The 21,287-nt window shown below is 39.7% G+C and overlaps 2 protein-coding genes across 2 annotated transcripts; both read left to right on the top strand.

Moving 5' to 3' along the window:
- The first annotated feature begins 8,148 nt into the window (after window positions 1-8,148).
- Window positions 8,149-8,724, top strand: LOC139822693 (interstitial collagenase-like). The gene has a single exon (XM_071794646.1). The coding sequence runs from the start codon at window positions 8,149-8,151 to the stop codon at window positions 8,722-8,724; it is 576 nt and encodes a 191-aa protein (XP_071650747.1).
- Window positions 8,725-8,818: 94 nt separating this feature from the next.
- Window positions 8,819-9,568, top strand: LOC139822694 (matrix metalloproteinase-2-like). Its single transcript, XM_071794647.1, has one exon. It carries the CDS (start codon window positions 8,819-8,821, stop codon window positions 9,566-9,568), a length of 750 nt encoding a protein of 249 aa, XP_071650748.1.
- Window positions 9,569-21,287: the final 11,719 nt, after the last annotated feature.

Below are 21,287 nucleotides of genomic sequence, written 5' to 3' on the forward strand. Positions count from 1 at the left end.
AGAGCGCCACCGTGGACGTGCGCATCGAGTTCGAAAACAAGGAAAACGTTTCGCCGAAAACCACCGCCTTTTGTCTTATCGTTCACGATCGCGTCATCGAGTACAGTCCGCTGACCAACATGGTGCGCAAAATTATCTAACGGAAAATGCGATTGTGGAGATACCTCATCCGGGAAACGGAAAATGCGATTGTGAGGATACCTCATCCGGGAAACGGAAAAATGTGGTTGTGGGGTTGCTTTATCCCGGAAACGAGGAATATATAAATTCGCGGGTTCCTTCCATTGTTCCTCAAACTCTGTTAGGAACGAGCAACTTAAACGGACGTCTAATTTTTTTCCAACGCGCACTGACACAATGGCGACAGCGGCAACGACGACGACGATCTTCGTCGACCTGCAGGGATTCACGGTGGGCGACAGATTCGTCGCGAAGGAGGTGGCCGTGCTGCGAAGCGAGACGCGCGTACTCGCGCATCACGTGTTTCGCGCGCCGATGAGTTGGGATCTGCTAACGAGATCCGAGAAAGCAAGGGCCAGTTGGTTGATAGCGAACCATCACGGTCTTCGTTGGGAGGACGGTGACACGGACTATCGCCAGGCGAAGACGATCATTCGACGCGCGGTGTGCGACAACCTGGAAGAGTCGTGGGAGAGAGAGGAGACGCCCAGCGCGCGAATCTACGTAAAAGGTCTCGAGAAGAAGAGATGGCTGCACGAGATTTTCGGCGACGTCGACGCGACGATCGTGACCGTCGACGCGGAGTACGGCGACGTCGATCGGTTGGAGTTTCTTCGCGCCGATCGCGCGTTTCGCTGCCGGCGTCACCAACGGTGCTGCGCCATGGAGAACGTGATGAAGTTGCGCGATTAGTGGATCAAGCGACGCAAATGTCTCGCCAGCATCGACTCCGCAAATTTAATGTAAAAAAAAACATATATATTACTTGTTTAACATAATTACATTTTTAATGTATTAATTGTTTTTTCTTATTGTATTATTCGTTTTTTATTTCATATATATTTGTCTATTTATATTGTATTTACTCGTTTATTTTACTCCATATACGTATATCGTTCTATCTATATTTTATTGAATAAAAATTGACAACATCCTTTTTTTAACCATATATAAGAACTCGAGACTAGACTTGGGTGTAGTCTATCCACAGCTCTATCACGAACAGTTATTTTTTATATATACATTTTTTATATTTTATATATGTTAATTATATTTATATTTTGTTTGGTAGAGCCATCGTCGCCTCCCTGGTAAAAAAGTCGCGTAACCAAATACGGTTGTTCGTGACAAAGATTCGCGCGATCCATCGCGATGTCGCGCGGCTGGCCTCACCGATCGAGGAGCCATCGGGTGCGGGACAGTGCACTCGCGAGAGAGACAAAGACGGCGACGAGGAGGAGGAGTCATCAGGTGCGGGACAGTGCGGTCACGAGAAAGTTATAAACATCGACGACGACGATACCCTCCCTGAGAGTTGGCCCTGCTCTCAAAAGAATTGAAAAAAATGCAAAATACAATTTAATAAATATCATATTTCATATATTTTAAAAAAATTTATATTATAGAAAGTGTGAAATACAATATATTTTTAAAAAATTTTAATAAATATGAAAAATGTAATAAATATGTATATCAAATATAATAAATGTATAAATATAAAAAATATATTTAAAAAAATAATCTTTATTCTACAAAAATTTATTATAAAGATCATCCAAATATCTTTAATATTTTATAAGTATAACATTTTATTACAAAAGAAAATGTAGAATTGAAGATTTTCGAATACTTTAAATAATATTCTTCAAATTATTGCACTCTTTAAGATAAACATTTTTGTGAAAATTGAAAACCAATAGAACCGCTTTCCATAAGGTCGGCGCTGCAAATGAATTAGTTGAGTTTAAGCGATAACATCGTTAAAAGGACTAAAATTAACAAGTTTAGATACTGCTTGCCTTCACGAAATAAAATGTTGCTTTTTCCTATTTACACGACGCGCGTTTAAACGCAATTATCGTAAATAGCGATCTTCTCTTTTTCAACAATATGTATTACGCAAATTTCAAATTGCTTTATCGATATCGCGTTTTCTTTACCGCTCCCTTCCGCACTCAATCTGACGCTTGGCGTTATCGCTCGCTCACTCGCGTTCCTAACCACGCCTCGCGCTGGAGCGTCTCGGCGTTCCCGTTCGTTTCCTTATCGCGCTATCGCCCCCCCGTATCGCGCTCTCGCTTTCGCTCGTCGTTTCTTTGTTTATCGCGTTCCCGCGACCGACCATTATTACGCACTCGGCATTATTGCGCTCCCGCGACCGGCCATTTTCGCGCACTCGGTAGCTTATAATGTACGTATATAAATACGGGGTAGGTAAGCGAAAAAAGGAACATCGTTGTTCATAGATTTTACGTCAATTTTTATTCAATAAAATATAGATAGAACGATATACGTATATGATGGAGTAAAATAAACGAGTAAATACAATATAAATAGACAAATATATCTATACTATTATTATAAAGCAACAGGGTTTGCATTTTTTTTGTCCGCTATGATCTCGGAAACCAATGGACCGAATTTTTACCAAACGTATATGAAATAGGGGTAGAATTTCCCGGGGAGTGCTATAGGGTGTATAGTTTTTCGTTACCGATCTTCTGGAAACCGGTTTTTCTAATTTCTTTAATTTTTCGGTAAATAATTGACGGAATTTCAAAGAATTGTATATAAAACAGGGGTTGAATTTTCCGGGAAGTGCCATAAAGTGTATAATTTTTTGTTACCGATCTCTTTGAAAGCTGGTACTGAAATTTTTGAAATTAAAAATCATTTGACCGAATTTTTATTAAATTTCATATACTTTTAATATCGATTTTTTTGGAAACCGGTATCAGAAGTTTTTCGAATTAAAAACCATTTGACCGAATTTTTATTAAAAGTATATAAAATAGGGGTAGAATTTCCCGGGGAGTGAATACACACACACACACACACACACACACACACACACAGGGGTGTAAAGTCCGACCATGCAACCTCCACGCGGTACATCCTGGATAATACTAATGCTGGCGGCACCGTAAATTCTAAAGCTCATAACTCAGGCAATTCTCAACGAAAATAGGTTTTCAAGTAGTGTTTTGGAAACGTCTCGCTGCCACCTTTAATACTGTGTCATAAAAAATAAAGTGTTCCATTTAAAAAAATTAGGTTGGTCTTGACCTCGCCTTGACGCCTCCACTCAAGGTCAAACGGATATGATCATTGAATAGAACTTTTAAAACCCTACAACTTTGGTTCGAAACATTTTTCTCAGAAACGTTTTGTTTTCGAGATATTTGACCGTTTCCAGACTTTTCTCGCACCCGTATATTGCGATCTACGCTTCCTTTGCTTCTCGCGCAAAATTAGCTATAAGTTCGGAAACGCCGGAAGGAGCCGATCCGAGCCGAAAAGCGAGCGCGCGTCATCACCCCCACGCGGCCCGCCCGAGAACCGGCCTCCCTTCCAACGAACCTGCCGCGCCGAGGTATATAAGCCGGCGCTCTGACAGGAGCCGGCACTTCGTCTTCTCTTCAGCTTTCCGCTGCCTTCGACGAAGCCGAACCCATCCAATATCCCAGGGAACACGCAAAACGAGGTCCGGGGTTCCGAGCCTCTACTGAGAGTTCTCAGAGTGTTCCCGAACTCCATCCAACTTACTCCCGACGGCCATGGTCCAGCGAGGTCGAGCGTACTCAGCCTCGTAACGAGGGTTCTCGTAGCCATCGCCCCGGGCGTCCGCACTTCCCCACCATACCAATCGCGTCTCCGCCCGCGTGCAAATGCAATACAACGGACCGCGCCGAGGAGTATAGAGTAGGAGAAAGCCGCGTTCCGCGTCCTGTACCGAGTGTATGTGCACCGCCATAAACTATCGCGTCAGTCAAAACGTGTAATCAACCACGTTTCGGTAAAACCGCACTTATGTAAAACCGCGCTTCAAAACTACAAGTCACAGCGCGCCGAGCGCATTCGCACTCATTTGTCTGTACATCTCGCGTTTCGTCAGTTTTCCCTTATTATATCAAATAAAGTTTGTATATATTATAAGTCATTATAATATATTATATATCAATTGCTGTCTTTGGGCCTTCCACTCAACTTCCTAACCGGCGATCGAGTCCGCGTTCAGCTCCGAACCTGAACCCCCGGTCGTCTTATAGTTGAAAGGCTGAGCGGAGCCGTTCGTGATATCTCGCGTTCTCGCGGAACGGATTCGGCGATTCGTTCGGCGCGTTTATTGCGCGCCCGAACACTACGATTTACCCGGCGATGGAACGCCCAACAACGAAACGCTGCAATTGATGAGTAAACCGCAATGCGGTTTCCGGGATATCTTGAAGCACGGAACGAAAGCGAGCTTATCCAAATGGCCGAAGACGCACCTGAAGTGGAATTTTCACTTAGCCGACGAGACCGAGCTGAGCACGGCGCGGGCCGCGTTCGACCTGTGGTCGCAGCATTCGGCATTGACGTTCGAACGCTCCGAAACGAATGCCGACATTATAATATTTTGGCGACGCCTACGTCACTATAACACGAATACCAAGATAAACGGAGCAATTTGCTCGGACAAATTCGACGGTCCCGGCAACGTGCTCGCCCACGCGTCTCTCCCGACCGGGGCACATTTACATCAATAAACATCCCGCGGATAGGTTCTCCCTGCATTACACGCTGACGCACGAGATCGGCCACAATCTCGGATTGGTGTACAATAGGCGCAAAACATCGGTGATGTTCGCGATACAGACGGACCAGCAGTATCCGGTGAATCTCGACCAAAACGACATCGCCGACATTCAACGTTTGTACGGTGAAAAAAGTACGAATGAGCCCCCGCATCGGACGCCGGCGCCGCACAGTGGGTCGAAGCATAGGAAATAGCGGACATAGAACAAAAATAATAATCGAGATTAAGCGACCCAACTGGCCAATTTCCATTTATTCGTCTCACAACGTTTCGACCCCGATTGGGTCCTTCTCAAGTGAGATTATACATAATTACGCAACAATATCATGCGTCGCAAGACGTTGCGCCCAAACCACATCATGCAAACGCCACGCTAGAACGAACAAATTGTCAATATAAGTATGTCAGATATAAATTATGAAAAAGTGGGAGACATATCGCAAGTACATCGTGAGAACTTACATATTAAGTGCGTCAAAAGAACAAAATAACAAATTTCCGAGAGCCGCCACGCAAATTCCGAAGAAAAACGGACTGTCCATTTTCTCCACTGGCTCGATTCCGTGCCATATTCAAAGTCACAATGATAAATGCCAATTACAATAAGACGTGTTCCGAAAGTAAGGAATAACAAACCAGATCATAAACAATACAATAGAAACAGATCCGACTCTATCACTCATTATACTGCCTCAATAACACGATCGTATATCGCGGGCAAATTCTCCGTATCTTTTTGGAGGTTTACAGTATGAGTTTACATTATTTATTCTTTTTAATGAAAAACATTTCAGAAATCTCTCTTTTTCTGAAATGTCTCTCGCTATACAGGATTTTCGGATTTTGCCAATCAAAATCGTGGTTTTGAGTGAGACGGTGTTTAGTTACAACTGAATGATTATCTACGTGCTTTTTGACATCGCTCCGGTGTTCTTTTATGCGAGTCTCTAGGTGTCTCTTTGTTTGTCCGACGTAACAAGAGTCACAATTAACACAATCTAACTTATATACAATATTAGTCTGCCTGTAAGGTTGTAATTTGTCCTTCCCTTTCTTAATTACACAATCTAGCTTCCTCGGAATCGTTAAAAGCGTTTTAAATTTGACACCTCTCACAGCACTTTCCCTCATTGTACGCTCAATATTCGCACTAAGGCCTTCGACATACGGTATCGTTACACAATTGACAGGATCTCCCCGCGCTTGCAAGTCTGCACTCTCATCAATCGGATTATTCAATTTTTTTGTTAGCTCGCCTCGACGGACATTAATGTATTTATTGACGACATCAATCGGAAAACAGTTGTTTAAAAGTATTTTTTTAACTGTTGAAATGTTATTAGAGTGAAACCGATTATCCGAGAGTAAAATCGCCCTATCCACTAAATTCCTTATAATGTTAATTTTATATTTAAACGGGTGATTCGAGAAATAATTGACGTAACGTCCCGAGAACGTTGGTTTTCTGTACCAATTTGTTATCAATGTATTCTTTTCTCGAATCACTGTGGTGTCCAAGAAATTTTATGCACAATTTGATTCTATTTCATACGTAAATTTTAATCTAGAGTGATAGTTATTGAATGTCGTGAGGAGCTCATCAATTTTCGACTTAGGGACCACCGCAAAAATATCATCCACGTATCTACGATAGAATGTTACAATAAAACTGAGCGACTGCAAACAGTGTGTTTCTAGATCATCCATAACTAGATCCGCGAGAATTGGGGAGAGGGGAGATCCCATCGGACTACCGAAAATTTGCTCGTAAAAACGCCCGTTGAAACAGAAACTGGTAGAGCTTAGGATAAGGTCTATTGCGTGTGTGAACTGAGGAAGACTGAGTTTCGTATTCTTTGAAATATGATTCCAACGTTTTTCTATAGCTTTGATGACCAACTCTTTAGGGATGTTAGTAAAAAGTGCGGTTACATCTAACGAAACCAATATATCGTCATCGTCAATTCTCACACCATTAATCATTTCGACGAAAGACCAATTGTCCTTGACATGTGAATTCGGTTTAGGTACAGATTGGTCAAGAGTATCGTGAAATAATCTCGCTATTTCATACAATGGGCTTCCCAACGCGGACACGATAATACGGAGTGGGAAGCCATTTTTATGTACTTTCGGTAGTCCATAACAACGAGGTAGGTTCCCATTAGTGCAATTAAGTCGTTTATATCCACTTTCGGTAATGATATCTTTGTTATACCAAGTTTTAATTAGTTCCTTAATCTTTGTAGTTATTTTATTAATCGGATTCTTATTTAGTTCTTTATATGTAGAACGGATAAACTTCCGAAAACGGCCCCCCTCCGATTTCGATGAAACTTTGTGAAAAGCTTCGTTTTGGGTCAAAATGAAAGCCCTTAAAAGGAATTTTGGCGACTCCTATGATAAAGCCATTTTTTTAGATAAAATGATAAAAAATATAGGAAAATCTTCGTAATTCTACAGGATGTTATAAATTGAATATATACTGTTTGTATTTAATGACTTTATGTTTTTATCCTCCCCCGAAAGCACGGGGGGGGGTGTGCGTGAACCTCGGTTCGCGTGGAAAGTGTATGCGTGAACTATTTCGGGACTACCGCACCTCCCCCGAAAGCACGGGGGGGGGGTGTGCGTGAACCTCGGTTCGCGTGGAAAGTGTATGCGTGAACTATTTCGGGACTACCGCACCTCCCCCGAAAGCACGGGGGGGGGGGTGTGCGTAAACCTCGGTTCGCGTGAAAAGTTGAAAATCCGAAAAGTTCACGCATGTACTTTGTAAGGCACACTATGTGTCTAGTTTAAAAGATGTGGAGCCCCCCGCAGGGGGGCGGAACCTACTGCCCCCACGCATACACTTTTCACGCGAAACGAGATGTCACATGGGTTCGTGGCGCGCTTTACAAGCTTGTTTATATATATACATACTAGCTTCTGACCTTGATTATTTACATTCTGTAGTATTCGGTCTATTTGGCGTGTTTGTGCTCATATTCTATCAGTCATCTTGTGTCAATTGTTGTTGAAAGACTGATACGACTTTCCATTTTAATGCGTACATACGCATGTAATTGAGAGAATAATAAAAGTAATATTCGGTATTTATTATATAAATATCTAAATATTAATAAAAGGACAGTCTTTTGAGTCAAGTAAGTTACAAATTTTTACATATAAAATCCATTCTTAATCAAAATATCTTTTTTTCTACAGCGTTACAAAATTACTACATTTATTATATATATATGTATATTTACAGTTACAAAAAACGAACGATGTATAACTTATACACTTTAACAAATATATTAAAAGATTCGTCTACTACGCTACAATGGTTACACAAGATTAAATTAATACCAAAAAAAAGATATTGCTCAAAGCACAAACGTTACATGAATCTTTGGAAGTCTAACAACATTCTTGGTACTTTCGTATGCAAAAAAAAAGGGAAAAACGACAACAACGGTGCACAGCGATTTTCATCGTCTTACAACACTACGCAGGAGTTACATCGAGCCATCTCACTGTTTCAAGAATTCTATCGACTACCCGGCGACGGCGAAATAAACGAAGAGGCGCTGATTCGAATGGGTAAACCGCGTTGCGGAGTCGAGGACATTTCGGAGTGCACGTTTGCTCCGCTTTCGGACAAATGGCTGAGGAAACATCTCAAATGGAACTTTCATCTGGCCAACGAGATAATCTTGAAAACGGCCCGAGCCGCGTTCGATCTGTGGGCAGCGAATTCGTCATTGACGTTCGAGCGCGATTCGCTGAATCCCGATATTCTGATATCGTTTCGTGAGGGGCGTCACGTGATGCTATACTCCCGACAAAACGAACCGTGTTCGGCTGCATTCAAAGGTCCCCACGGAGATGTCGCTCACGCGTTCTTTCCCACCGTAGACCCCAATTTCGTCTCGAAGGTGCACGTGGACAAAGCGGAGACGTGGCACACAGCTGACTAAAAATCCCCCGGAAACGTACAATTTACTTCAGACGTTGACGCAAGAGATCGGTCACGCTTTAGGCTTGCCGCACACCTTCCGCGAAGATTCGGTGATGTACGCGTACGTGCCTGAGAAGACATTCCCCGTTCAACTCACTCTAGAAGACGTTCTTTCCATTCAACACCTGTACGGCGCTAAAGAAAACGCTAAAGTTCCAAAATTAACAAGGACGACGACACCGCCGACTACCACAACGACGACGACGACGATAGCAACGACGACTACGAAAGACGTCGAGATGGATCTGTGCACCTTGCGAAACGTGGATACCGTATTGATAACGAACGGTCGATTGTACATCTCGCACGAACGATACATGTGGTCAAACGATATAGACGAAAAAACTTACAAGAAACCCTTGCTATTAACGTACTACATGAAATTTCTTCCTAAGAATTTCACGCATCTGACGGCCGCGTATCAGGCGCCCTCGGGCAATATCGTGCTGTTCGCGGGCAATATGAGCTACATGATCACTTATCCGCGTCTAACGCTAGTTTCAACTTGGCCGAGATCTTACGCAGATCTCGGACTTCCCGATACCGCCAGGAAGATCAACGCCGTGCTGAACACGAACGAAGGACGAACCTTCGTTATATACGACGATAATTTTGTGGGCGAGATAGACGATTGTTCGATGAATATCATTAAGTTCTACCACATTGACATGATATTTCCGGGAATACCTCACAGCGTATCGTCGGCCTTTCGATACATCGACGGTAATCTGTACTTTATCAGTAAAAACCGATTCTACAGATTCAACGAATTTACGAAAACCGTAACGGCATCCGGCATTTGATCTTGGGATCTTCGGTATTACCTAACCTGCCCGAGAGATGGTCTGATGATGCAATTACGAGATCTATTGAGTCGATTTGTTCGAATTAACGCGAGGGAAACGTCAAACAGAGAAGAGAAAGAATAGAACGATTCAACGTAATCCCTCTTTTTGCATGCCGCTCCTGAGAATATTAATGAAAGGAGGGGAATCGTAATTTATTTTTTTAAACTATATTTCGCCTCAACTTCCCTCGGACGACTCATTCTCGCGTGATCCGTCAGCCGCACCGCGACAACGGAAAAAAGAGAGAAAGCGATGTTGTGCTCGACGTTACACGCCCCGTATTTTGAAAAGCGTCAATCCGACGACGATCTCGAGAACGGTGTTGGTAGCGTGAAAAGAAGAAGAAAAAGAGTCGACGAGCAATCGACGGAATTAGAGACTCCGTTTCCGAATCGGGGCAACGTCGACTCCCGGAAAAACACGTGGTGAGATCGCGACGATCCCGTATCGTTCGCCTACGATCTAACAATAATTTTTCTTCATCTCCAGTCACGATAACGGTATTTTGAAAAGCGACGTTAAACGTCATCCGGTGCGAATTCTGGAAAGAAGATACCTATTAACTAAAACGGGATACAAATTCATAGACGTCGGTATCACAACCGTACTCCCATGCTACGTGCACATCGTCATAGGGGATTGTCACGGCAAGGAAATCTCGCTCTCGCCTGAAACGTGGAAGGAACTCGTCGATCAAAAACGCACGGTCTTGTCCCACCTGCAGCGTGGCAAGAACGAGCGCGCTTCACCACCGATGTGCATCGAAAACGGACATTTAACATTACGATTGGAAAGATTAATAATCTGTCGACTCTACGCCTGGAAACATCCACGACTCGTCTGATCGTTTCAATGAACACCGTGACCTATATGTTCAACCCCGACCTTTGCATCAATCGCCTCGTGACCTCGTTGCGCGCGATAACCGGTATGATCGACGCGAAGTTGACGCGTTTTATCGCTATTGCGGCCACCGTGACGGATCTCGCGAGAGCGATACGTGAGAGCGAATTTTTCGATAGCAATGACATCGTTGATTGCGAGTTAGCCACTCTGTGCTTCGGAAATACCGAGAAATTATTGTAAACACTTATCGTTAAAATAAAGGGAAAAGAAAACTTACAAAACTTTGTCCGTTACTGCATTTTTGTATCCTTCTCCGATAACCTACGAATAAGGAAAAGTAAGAAATAATAGCGTAAGGTAGAAAATAATTCAGATATTTGTATATTTATTCGTCTCGAGATACGTAGACATTTATATGTATTTTTGATCTCATCTGTAATAAAAAAGTATGGGTATTCATGAAATGTAGTGTTATTTTTCAATCATCGCTCCGGCCACTTTTGTAGACGACGTTCCTCGTTTCCTTCGCAACACCGGGAATCTTCTTTAAATCGTCCGCCGCTTGGTCCAAAAACGGGCGCAGTAACTGTCGCTTGCGATCCGTACGCGACAAAGTGGTCAAGATTTGAGATCGCAATTTTGCGTATCTCCACCAATCACACCTTTCCTTATTCGCGATATCCTTGACGTCGAAGACGTCCAGGCGGATCAACTGCGATCCGATCTCCCCGGGCGACCTCACGGTAAGCATCCGTCGATCCTTCATTTTCGATATATTCTGCGGCATACGATCGAGATCGTGACCCTTCTCCGTCAGGTTGAACAACGCGTCGAGCCCGCCGCTGTATACTGCCTCCTCCTCCTTCTCGTCCCGCTTCTTCGCGCTGTACGAATGATTCGTCGAAATCGCGGCGAGGATATCCCCTTCCGCATCGACGGGTAAACTTTTGACGTATTTGTCGTGATAGTTGATCCATTCGTAAAAGGTATCTTGTGTCATCAGATCACTCACTAATGACGAATACAACTTCGACGGAAGTCGATCACGAATGAAATTATACATTTCGTTCACGAAACAGGTAGGACTCTTCGGACCTTCCTTTAGCCACAATTTATGCAGCTCCGTCAGCACGCTCTTGATGTTGCTGCCTCGCACATACGACGTACGTCACAATCGGTTCGCTTCTGATTCGTAGTCGTCAGGTACTTTGAGACGTTTGCGAGCAACAGTCTCAAATTCCGCGACGCCGGACATTCAGGATTCCAAATTTCGCGCAGCAGATCGAGCAAAGCGAAATTAACCGACTCGATATCCATTGGCGTGGGTTCGACCTCTACGACCTGATCCTCGAACGGCTCGTCCAACAACGACATCAGAACTTCCTTATCTTTCTGTTCACTCTCCATGGCATTTTTTCTCTCCATATGTACGTACCGCGCGAGTTCAGACCATCAACGTTTTCGCACTTTCAAAATCTTCAAACTGACAATTCAATTGCGTGAAAATTCGTATTTTCTCGCGCTTATATACGCCTCGAGAACCGCGCGCCTCCGATCTCGTCGTCCGACGAACAACGGAAAATACACAGGGTCAAAGGTAACCGCGTCGTTTCCTTCCCGAGACCTTGGAAACGAACAAAAATAGAAGATTTGTGTTTTCTAGCGCTTATGTACGCCCCGAGAACCGCGCGTTGCTTTGACAAATATTGTCGAACGTTCACGCGGTTCATCGCTATCGCGACCGGCGTGACCTGTGACTCACGAACGTCTCGCGGCGAGAGCGGCAAATTTTCACGGTCGAAGCGTTTTCGCGAAAAACAACATCGCTCGTCGCTATCGCTCCGCTTTTTGAGTGTTTTTTGGTTTTTCGCGCAACGTTGTGCGAGGTGAGGACCGATTGATTCCATACCACCTGGAGTGCCCGTCTAGGTGCGGGGTGAGGAAGCGGGACGCGCGGGAAGATACCGTGAGCGGTTAGTGAGGTTATGGCGTTGGGCAGCGAACACGCGCGAGACGCGTGATCGCGACTACTTTCCGCCCTAGGGCGGAAAGTGAAGCGGTGCCCCTTTGCCGAAGCCATCCCCTCCCCCACTTCCTACGGAGCCATTCCCCGCGCGTTCCGTTTCCTCACCCCGCTCCCCGACGGGCACTCCATAAGGTAGGACTCACTTTGTTATCCTACTAGCTACACTTGACAATAATGACAAATTCGAAGAACATCGAAGCTGCAATTAACAGTGAATTGCATTTACCTAGACATGTCACTGTGAATTTTATATTGTTTATGTACGTAATATTCTTATAGAAAATAGATACTGATTGTAATACATTGGCCAGTGGTTAATTATTATTGCTCATTAATGTTGTTACAAAAATAATAAAATTACAAAGCAATAGTAATTTGTCACTCGTCAATTTATTACAGCACCAGTAATAATTTCTTATTATCTTACTGTATAATTTATCCACACATCTATACATCTTTTTACTTATTTTTATAATACGAGTTTTCTTACCTTGTTATTGTACAATTTTTTATTACATTTATTTTAATTACATGCTACGTCACACATGTATCCTATCTAAAAAAAAGGTGTTTATAAAATATTTATTATTTCATATACGGCGAACACGCATATGTCAAAACACGCGCTTATGGTGTCGGCTAACCAACATATTACTACTTATTCAGTGTTACAAATTCACGGAAATTTAATTTGAGTTACCTAGGGATTTTCGTTCGTGCCAACCCTATCCCCTTTTATTATGGAAATTGTCTTGTAACCGATATTTTGCGCACGCGTCTTAGACGGTGCCGTGAGGCTGATGCAGGGCCAACAAACTAATATACGAATGGCGAGGTCTTAGTAATTCTCCCCCATGTTTACTGAGGGCACTAGTATCGTCAAGAAATTTTATAGAATTTACGCTTATAGGTTACTGTTTGTAAGTTCATGTTGAGTCTGTCCAAGGTGTTCAAATCAGTTCAAATCAGTTTAAGTCTGCTTTGATTTGCTGTTTGCTACAATAAGTTATAAAAAATGTACTATATTTTGTTGTACATCAACAAGTAAACGGATGTTTATATTTCCAAAATCATTTGTAAATAGAGAAAGATATTTACAATGGTTAGCAGCAACTGGAAATACAAACTTATTGAAGGTACCAGAAGATAAACTTTGTAACCGGACTGTATGTGAAGATCATTTTGAAGATAAATATAAATTTTCCAAAAAAATTAAGCAGGGATGCTATACCTACTCTATTATTGCCAGGTACTGCTTATATAAATTAATAAACTAATTTGTCATAAGCTTTATTAAAATTTACGTTTAAAATAAGCAACAACATTATCATGAAGGAAAGTTTTTAACAATTATAATTTAAAACATTTTATTTTATTTTTTTAAAACCGTAATTTTGAGGAACATTATCCACAGAATGCAGAAATACTTATGACTGCTACTGTTTCTGTTGAGCCTGTTTATATATCAAATAGTAAATTTAAAAAATCTATATAGTCTTTTATTCCATATTTAGAGTAAATGGTATTTATATATATAAATTATAATTGTTTCATATTAACAGATGCATGTGAAGTAAAAGAACATGAAGAAGATCAAATGGATCTGATTTATCAAGACTATGAAGAACATGAAGATGATAATAGATTAGGTAAAATATGTTGGTCTATTTGTAAGAAGAACATTATCATGAAAACAAACAAATAGCTTCCTTCGTGCCAGACTAGAGTCAAGCTCAACAGGGTCTTCTTTCCCCGCTAATTTTTCCAAGCCCGTTCCCTTGGCAGTGGTTTCGCTAGATAGTAGATAGGGACAGTGGGAATCTCGTTATCATAAAAGAAAGTTTTTAACATTTTTACTTTAAAACATTTCATTTTTTTTCTCACAACCTCTTAATCTTGAGGAACGTTATCCACAAGATGCAGAAATGTCTATGACTGCTACTGCTTCAGTCGAGTGAGTCCCGATTGCACACGGTAACGATTGCACACGGTGTCGATCGGGCACGGTGTCGATTGCACACGGTGCCGATCGGACACGGTAACGATTGCACACGGTGCCGATTGCACACGGTAACGATTGCACACGGTGCCGATCGGACACGGTAACGATTGCACACGGTGCCGATTGCACACGGTAACGATTGCACACGGTGCCGATCGGACACGGTAACGATTGCACACGGTGCCGATCGGACACGGTAACGATTGCACACGGTAACGATTGCATACGGTGTCGATCGGCACGGTGTCGATTGCACACGGTGCCGATCGGACACGGTAACGATTGCACACGGTAACGATTGCACACGGTGTCGATCGGACACGGTCCCGTTTGGAAATAAAATACGAAAGTTTATATATATATATATATATATATATATATATATATATATATATATACACTCGTACAAAAAAAATAGGGAACACTTCATAAACCCTAAAAATTAAGCTATTTTCAAACTGCTGTAAGTCGGCGAAAAATTATCGTAAAAAAAAATTTAAAAAAGCATTTTGAAGCTTGAAGTTTCAACTTTAACGCACTTTTAGTGGATTTTTAAAATTTTTTTATTTTCTTTGTTGTACGCCTTAAAAAAGAACACATTGTTTTGTTCCTTAAAATTAACTTATGTTTGACTACTTGAAACTCAATTAAAAAATTTTTTTTCAAAAAATTCAATTAACGTTTCATAAACTACATAATTTTACCTACAAAATGCTTTTTTTAAAATTTTCCTATGATTTTTTTTTACCGATTTACACGACTTTGAAGCAAAACCTGTATTTTTTAGAAAAAATGACGTAACTCGATGAAAAATCATCGTAGAACAAACAAAAAAAAAGCATTTTAAAGCTCAAAATGTCAGCTTTAACGTGGTATCGGTGATTATAAAAAAATTTTCTGTCTTCCTTGTTTGGTGCTAAAATTAAGAATGTTGATTTATTTTTTAAAATGACACATTTTTAACACTCTGCAGTTTGATAAAAAATTTTTTTTCACAAAATTCAATACAAATACCACAAACTGTAACATTTTACCTACAAAATGCTTTTTTGAAAATCTTCCTACGATTTTTTTTGACCGATTTACACAATGTTGAAGTTAACTCTTTCTTTCTTGAAAAATGACATTTACCGCCGACATTAGCATTAACCAATGTGCACCACGTGGAGGTTGTCGGTCAGATTTTGCACATCGTATGTGTGTGTGTGTGTGTGTCACAGCAGAAATAAGGACTCTGCAGCTCGTCATTTCTGCAGTATTTAAATGACAACCTCCACGTGGTGCACATTGGTTAATGCTAATGTCGGCGATAAATGTCATTTTTCAAGAAAAAAAGGGTTAACTTCAACATTGTGTAAATCGGTAAAAAAAATCGTAGGAAAATTTTCAAAAAAGCATTTTGTAGGTAAAATGTTACAGCTAGTGCTATTTGTATTAAATTTTGTAAAAAAAAATTTTTTTATCAAACTGCAGTGTTAAAAATGTGTAATTTTAATCAATAAATCAACATTTTTAATTTTAGCACCAAACAAGGAAAACAGAAAAATTTTTTATAGTCACCGATACCACGTTAAAGCTGACATTTTGAGCTTTAAAATGCTTTTTTTTTGTTTGTTCTACGATGATTTTTCATCGAGTTACGTCATTTTTTCTAAAAAATACAGGGTTTGCTTCAAAGTCGTGTAAATCGGTCAAAAAAATCGTAGGAAGATTTTCAAAAAGCATTTTGTAGGTAAAATGTTACAGTTTGTGGTATTTGTATTGAATTTTGTGAAAAAAAATTTTTTATTAAACTGCAGAGTGTTAAAATGTGTCATTTTAAGGAATAAATCAACATTTTTAATTTTAGCACCAAACAAAAAAGACAAAAAAATTTTTTATAATCACCGATACCACGTTAAAGCTGACATTTTGAGCTTTAAAATGCTTTTTTTTTGTTTGTTCTACGATGATTTTTCATCGAGTTACGTCATTTTTTCTAAAAAATACAGGTTTTGCTTCAAAGTCGTGTAAATCGGTCAAAAAAAATTGTAGGAAAATTTTAAAAAAAGCATTTTGTAGGTAAAATTATGTAGTTTATGAAACGTTAATTGAATTTTTTGAAAAAAAATTTTTTAATTGAGTTTCAAGTAGTCAAACATAAGTTAATTTTAAGGAACAAAACAATGTGTTCTTTTTTAAGACGTATAACAAAAAAAATAAAAAAATTTTAAAAATCCACCGAAAGTGCGTTAAAGTTAAAACTTCAAGCTTCAAAATACTTTTTAAAATTTTTTTTACGATAATTTTTCGCCGACTTACAGCAGTTTGAAAATAGCCTAATTTTTAGGGTTTATGAAGCGTTCCCTATTTTTTTTGTACGAGTGTATATATATGTTTGAAATTGTAAAACAATAATAAATTAAAAAACTGTGGGTTTCGCGAGGTTAAAAAATCTGTGATCGTATATGTATTTATATTAATTATTTACAGATAGCACATCAAGCGGTAGGCAGAGTTAAAAATCTATATAAGGATACGTATTATACTCTAATATCGTATACTTCAAGTATGAAGTCGATTGACATATTTCCTAACCTCAAGCCGTCCTCTCATTAGAGTGCTTCATTATATTGCTTTTACAGTCTCGAACAGTACATAAAATTTTGAAATATTTGTTTTCTTTTAGACTAATTGTAAGTGGCGTTACTTAAGTGAGTATACTTTTGTCAAATAAAAAATAAGTTGTTTATCTTAACCCGTTGAGGTCATAAGAGGAGTCCAGTGGACCCCAGGCTTTTTTTATATTTTTTTCTTAAAAATATACTATTTTGAGAGTAAAATGCACAAAATTTTTTTACTCTATCTCAAAAAATTTTGAGGAATATTTCTGTAAAAAAAGTCAAATTTCTCGAAAAAAAATTTTTTTCTCGCGTTTTTTCAACATAAAAATTTTTTTTAAATTATTGGATTATCAAGAGGAAGTCATAAATTAATTCCAGTTCAAGGTTTGAGTCGATACATCAAAAAGAACGCAAATGGAAACTGTTGTGGGGTCCATTGGACCCCATGTGACCTCTACGTTATTTTTAGGAGGTGTGACCTCAACGGGTTAATAATTTGAAGTTAATTCTTTCTCTTTATACATAATAAGATACACTAGTGTTACTTATTAATAATGTGAGATTGCAGTTTACTGTTTATCCACAGTTTGTTGTTAACTACAGCAATGTTTTAGCAATTATTTAATAGAGGTTTTGTACGATTAGAGCAAAACAAAACCTTTATTATTTAGTAGATGAAGGAACAGAACATCGACAAAGTGTGTACAAATTTCAAATGTTTAATTCGGTTGTAATGATAATTAAAAGATATAAATATGCGAATAGCAAAACACGAAATATACATATGCGCTATATTGCAGCAGACAGAGTTTCATTTATAATATAGAACACATTCGATAATTATTCGAGCAAATAATCAAAACATTTAAGTAAATATGACAATTTCATAAATAGATAATTCAGTAATTGAGAACAATACTTAAAATAAGAATCTTTGAATTCAATGACGATAAGAATCCTATTCCGTTCTTTAATATTAAGCACTAAGATGATTGTAAGCAAGCTTTACAATTGAATTCCTGACTAAGATGATAAAGGTAAATAGAAATGTAAATAGAAAGTAGGAATAGTTTTGCCGAAAGGGCATTTCAGACAATCAAACGGATCAATTCATCATTGAATTCATATACGTTATATACAGACATATCCAATTACCAAAAAAGAATATAAACAGAGCATGCACAAAAGATAAAGGAAATTTCTTGTACTAAAGTTACTTGAGATCCAGAAGAATCTCTATTACGCTTTTGGTTATTACAATTGAAAATAATAATCACTCAGAATTAAGAGTTAAAGTTAAAGTCAATACTGTTTATACTGAAAAGTAAACGCAACTAATGTGAAAAAGAAGACGCAATTAAGAATAATATTAGACTCGAATCAATAAGATATGTGCCGCAAAACTGTTCGAAGAATTAAACGTAAACGCAAACAATATATTATCGAATTCACTTAATGATGAATAATCTGCTCACGTGACAATTGTCTTAATAATCATTCCCGATTATAAATAATTATTTCGATTAAAGGATCACTACGTCCTTGCTGGATATTTATTCCGGTTAAAGGATCACTACGTCCTTTTCGAGTTATGCGCATAACAGAAAATACTAAATCTCGCACCGAAGTATTCCTTTAATATTTAATAACAGCCACACAGGCTAAGGTTTCTTACCTTCGAGTGTCCAAAGGACAAACGTTTCGAAGGAAACGTTAATGGCGGCCACAAGGAATCTCAATGGCTGATTCCTTTTATCGATCTCCGTATTTCCTTAGACAAACGAACGGCTTGTTCGTATTATTTATCGATTCGGGAAACCGAATCAGAGACTGAGAGTCTCGAATAAAGGTGGATGCCATAGCTGAGAAGCTCGGATGAATACGATACGCTCTTCCTTCTTTCCTTCCTTCCTTCCTTCACTTTCAGAATATTCGAGATATATGATGCTGAGAAATATTACGTGCTCAATAATCGAGCTGCTGAACGTAAGTGAAGACACGGAGACACACGAGTCGCGCGTAGAGAAGCTGTCGCTGAGAGCGTCACGTATAGATGAGCATCAGCGCCATGGTTACGATCTATTTACTGATTAATAGCGCCGTTATATCGATAGTGAGTTTAAGGGAAGTCGGTAATGCAACTCGCGATCTTATTGATTCGACTTAGTAACCTTTTTACCAACGAAAGCTCTGTATGCCATCTCTATTTACAAGAATTTATGCTACATTCTGAACAGATTTAGCTCCCTTTTATTTCAATAGCGCAATAAATAATTATTTTACTGTCAGAAATGACGTATCTCTGTATCTACGTAATGTACAGGAGTACTGTAAAGGCATGCATTTACAGTGAGGACTTCAATTTCAAATCTGAACATTATTTGCTGTTTGCTAATGTTTGAAACGTACAAGCTCGCGCAGGAGCCAGAGCTCAAGAATTATAGAAAAGGGAACGATACTTTTCTTGTTGTTACGTCGGTAAAAAGATTGTGTATTTCCATGGCAGTTATGTTATAATCAATGAATATATCGTAATAAATGTTATACAGAGAACACATAGCATAAATACAAAATAAGATAATGTTGAATTATCAATGCATAATCCTTTCTCATTTGTCACTACAAGAAGTTAATCTCTCATCATAAATGATTGTAGGAACTCAGATTTCCGTTATTTGTATCTCTATCAGAGAAAAACAATCAAGTGATTTCAATCCTTAAATCTGTTTTAAGGAAGGATCATACAAGTTAAACATGTTATTTAAAACGCACGTTACATAAATATAGCAAGAATATACAAAGCATAAATAAGTTGAAGTACTGGGTCAACTAGTAATTCGTCGAAAATAATCCATATATATATATATATACATATATATATATCTCACTTAACGAGTAAGCAAATGAACATATGCAAAGTAAAGCATTCGAGAGAATGTCTAGGCTTATTTAAATATTGTGTGAGATTCTATAACTTCAATATAATGCACTTTCTTTCTATTAATTGATACAGTAACTTCCGCAGTCAATCCAGTTATATAAGTATTTTAAGTGAGTAGTATACATAATTTGATAAATGAAGAGCGAACTCAATTAAATGATAATTAACTTTTCGTATGTAATACGGTGTTTCGTAAACGTTAATAGCTGGCAAATAGCCACGGGTTGAATCGCAATATTCGTTAAGATAATATCGACCATGCGTGAATATCCGAATCACGCGTGCATCGATAACGTAAGTTAAATTACTACACATCGAGAATCAATGACTTTATTCGCGGGTTGCAACCATTCAAAATGACTTTAAGTTCGACTGAGCTCAGACCGATAATTAATTCCGGAATATTTAGGCAGCGATATAGCCTTTCTGCGAGGATGTAATCCGTCGCCCCGTGAGTTATGCGAGGATGCTATCCATCGCCCCGTGCTTTCTCGAACTCTGTAATCAGACGATCGCATTTTATGATGACCTTGCGTTCATCATAATCCGCTTGAGAGTTGCCGATCAATCTCGTAAGTGATCTCTGAGTTACACGAGTTCGATATGTTACCTGAAAGCATCCGCCGTTGTTATCTCTGGATAGGATGGTCATTGACCAAAACCGTGAGGGCCTGTGCAAAGGGCTAAGATGGCCGCTTCTTTCCGTTTTACCAAGGCCTCGTCGTAATGGCTAAGTTCGTCCTTCCTTCAGTCGTATCGAGCGAGGTACTTTCAATCGCCTCTGAGCAGGGCTGCAATGCCTCCTCTGATATTACGGAGACGTTCTCGTGATCTGTCTCAGACTCAATAGTTTGGCGGATTTCAATCGTGTAGCAATTAAACGAATATACGACGCCGTGTAAAAGAACGCGACTCTACGCCTCGCTAGCCGGAAGACGAATACCTTCCCGGCGGGCTTCACGTTCATCCCGACACGTTCACGCTTGCGCAGTATCGTCGGTCCGTGCCTTTTTCCGGCGCTGGGGCGCAACGTCGTCGTCGCAGCGCTCGCTCAACACTTAACGCTAAAGATAACTAGGGAACTGTAACACCGATGCCATCTATGAGCATTCCACCGAATCGCCACTTATAAATCCACTATGCTCACCGATGTCTACACCTACACAATCTCTTCACGCTTTTTATTGCCCGTTTCTAACATTCCGCCCGCCTTCGTTTATCGTAGATAACAAATCAACTAGTTTCAACAAATAAAG

This window comes from Temnothorax longispinosus, chromosome 12, assembly GCF_030848805.1.
Source record: "Temnothorax longispinosus isolate EJ_2023e chromosome 12, Tlon_JGU_v1, whole genome shotgun sequence".
In the NCBI taxonomy this organism is placed as follows: Eukaryota; Metazoa; Arthropoda; class Insecta; order Hymenoptera; family Formicidae; genus Temnothorax; species Temnothorax longispinosus.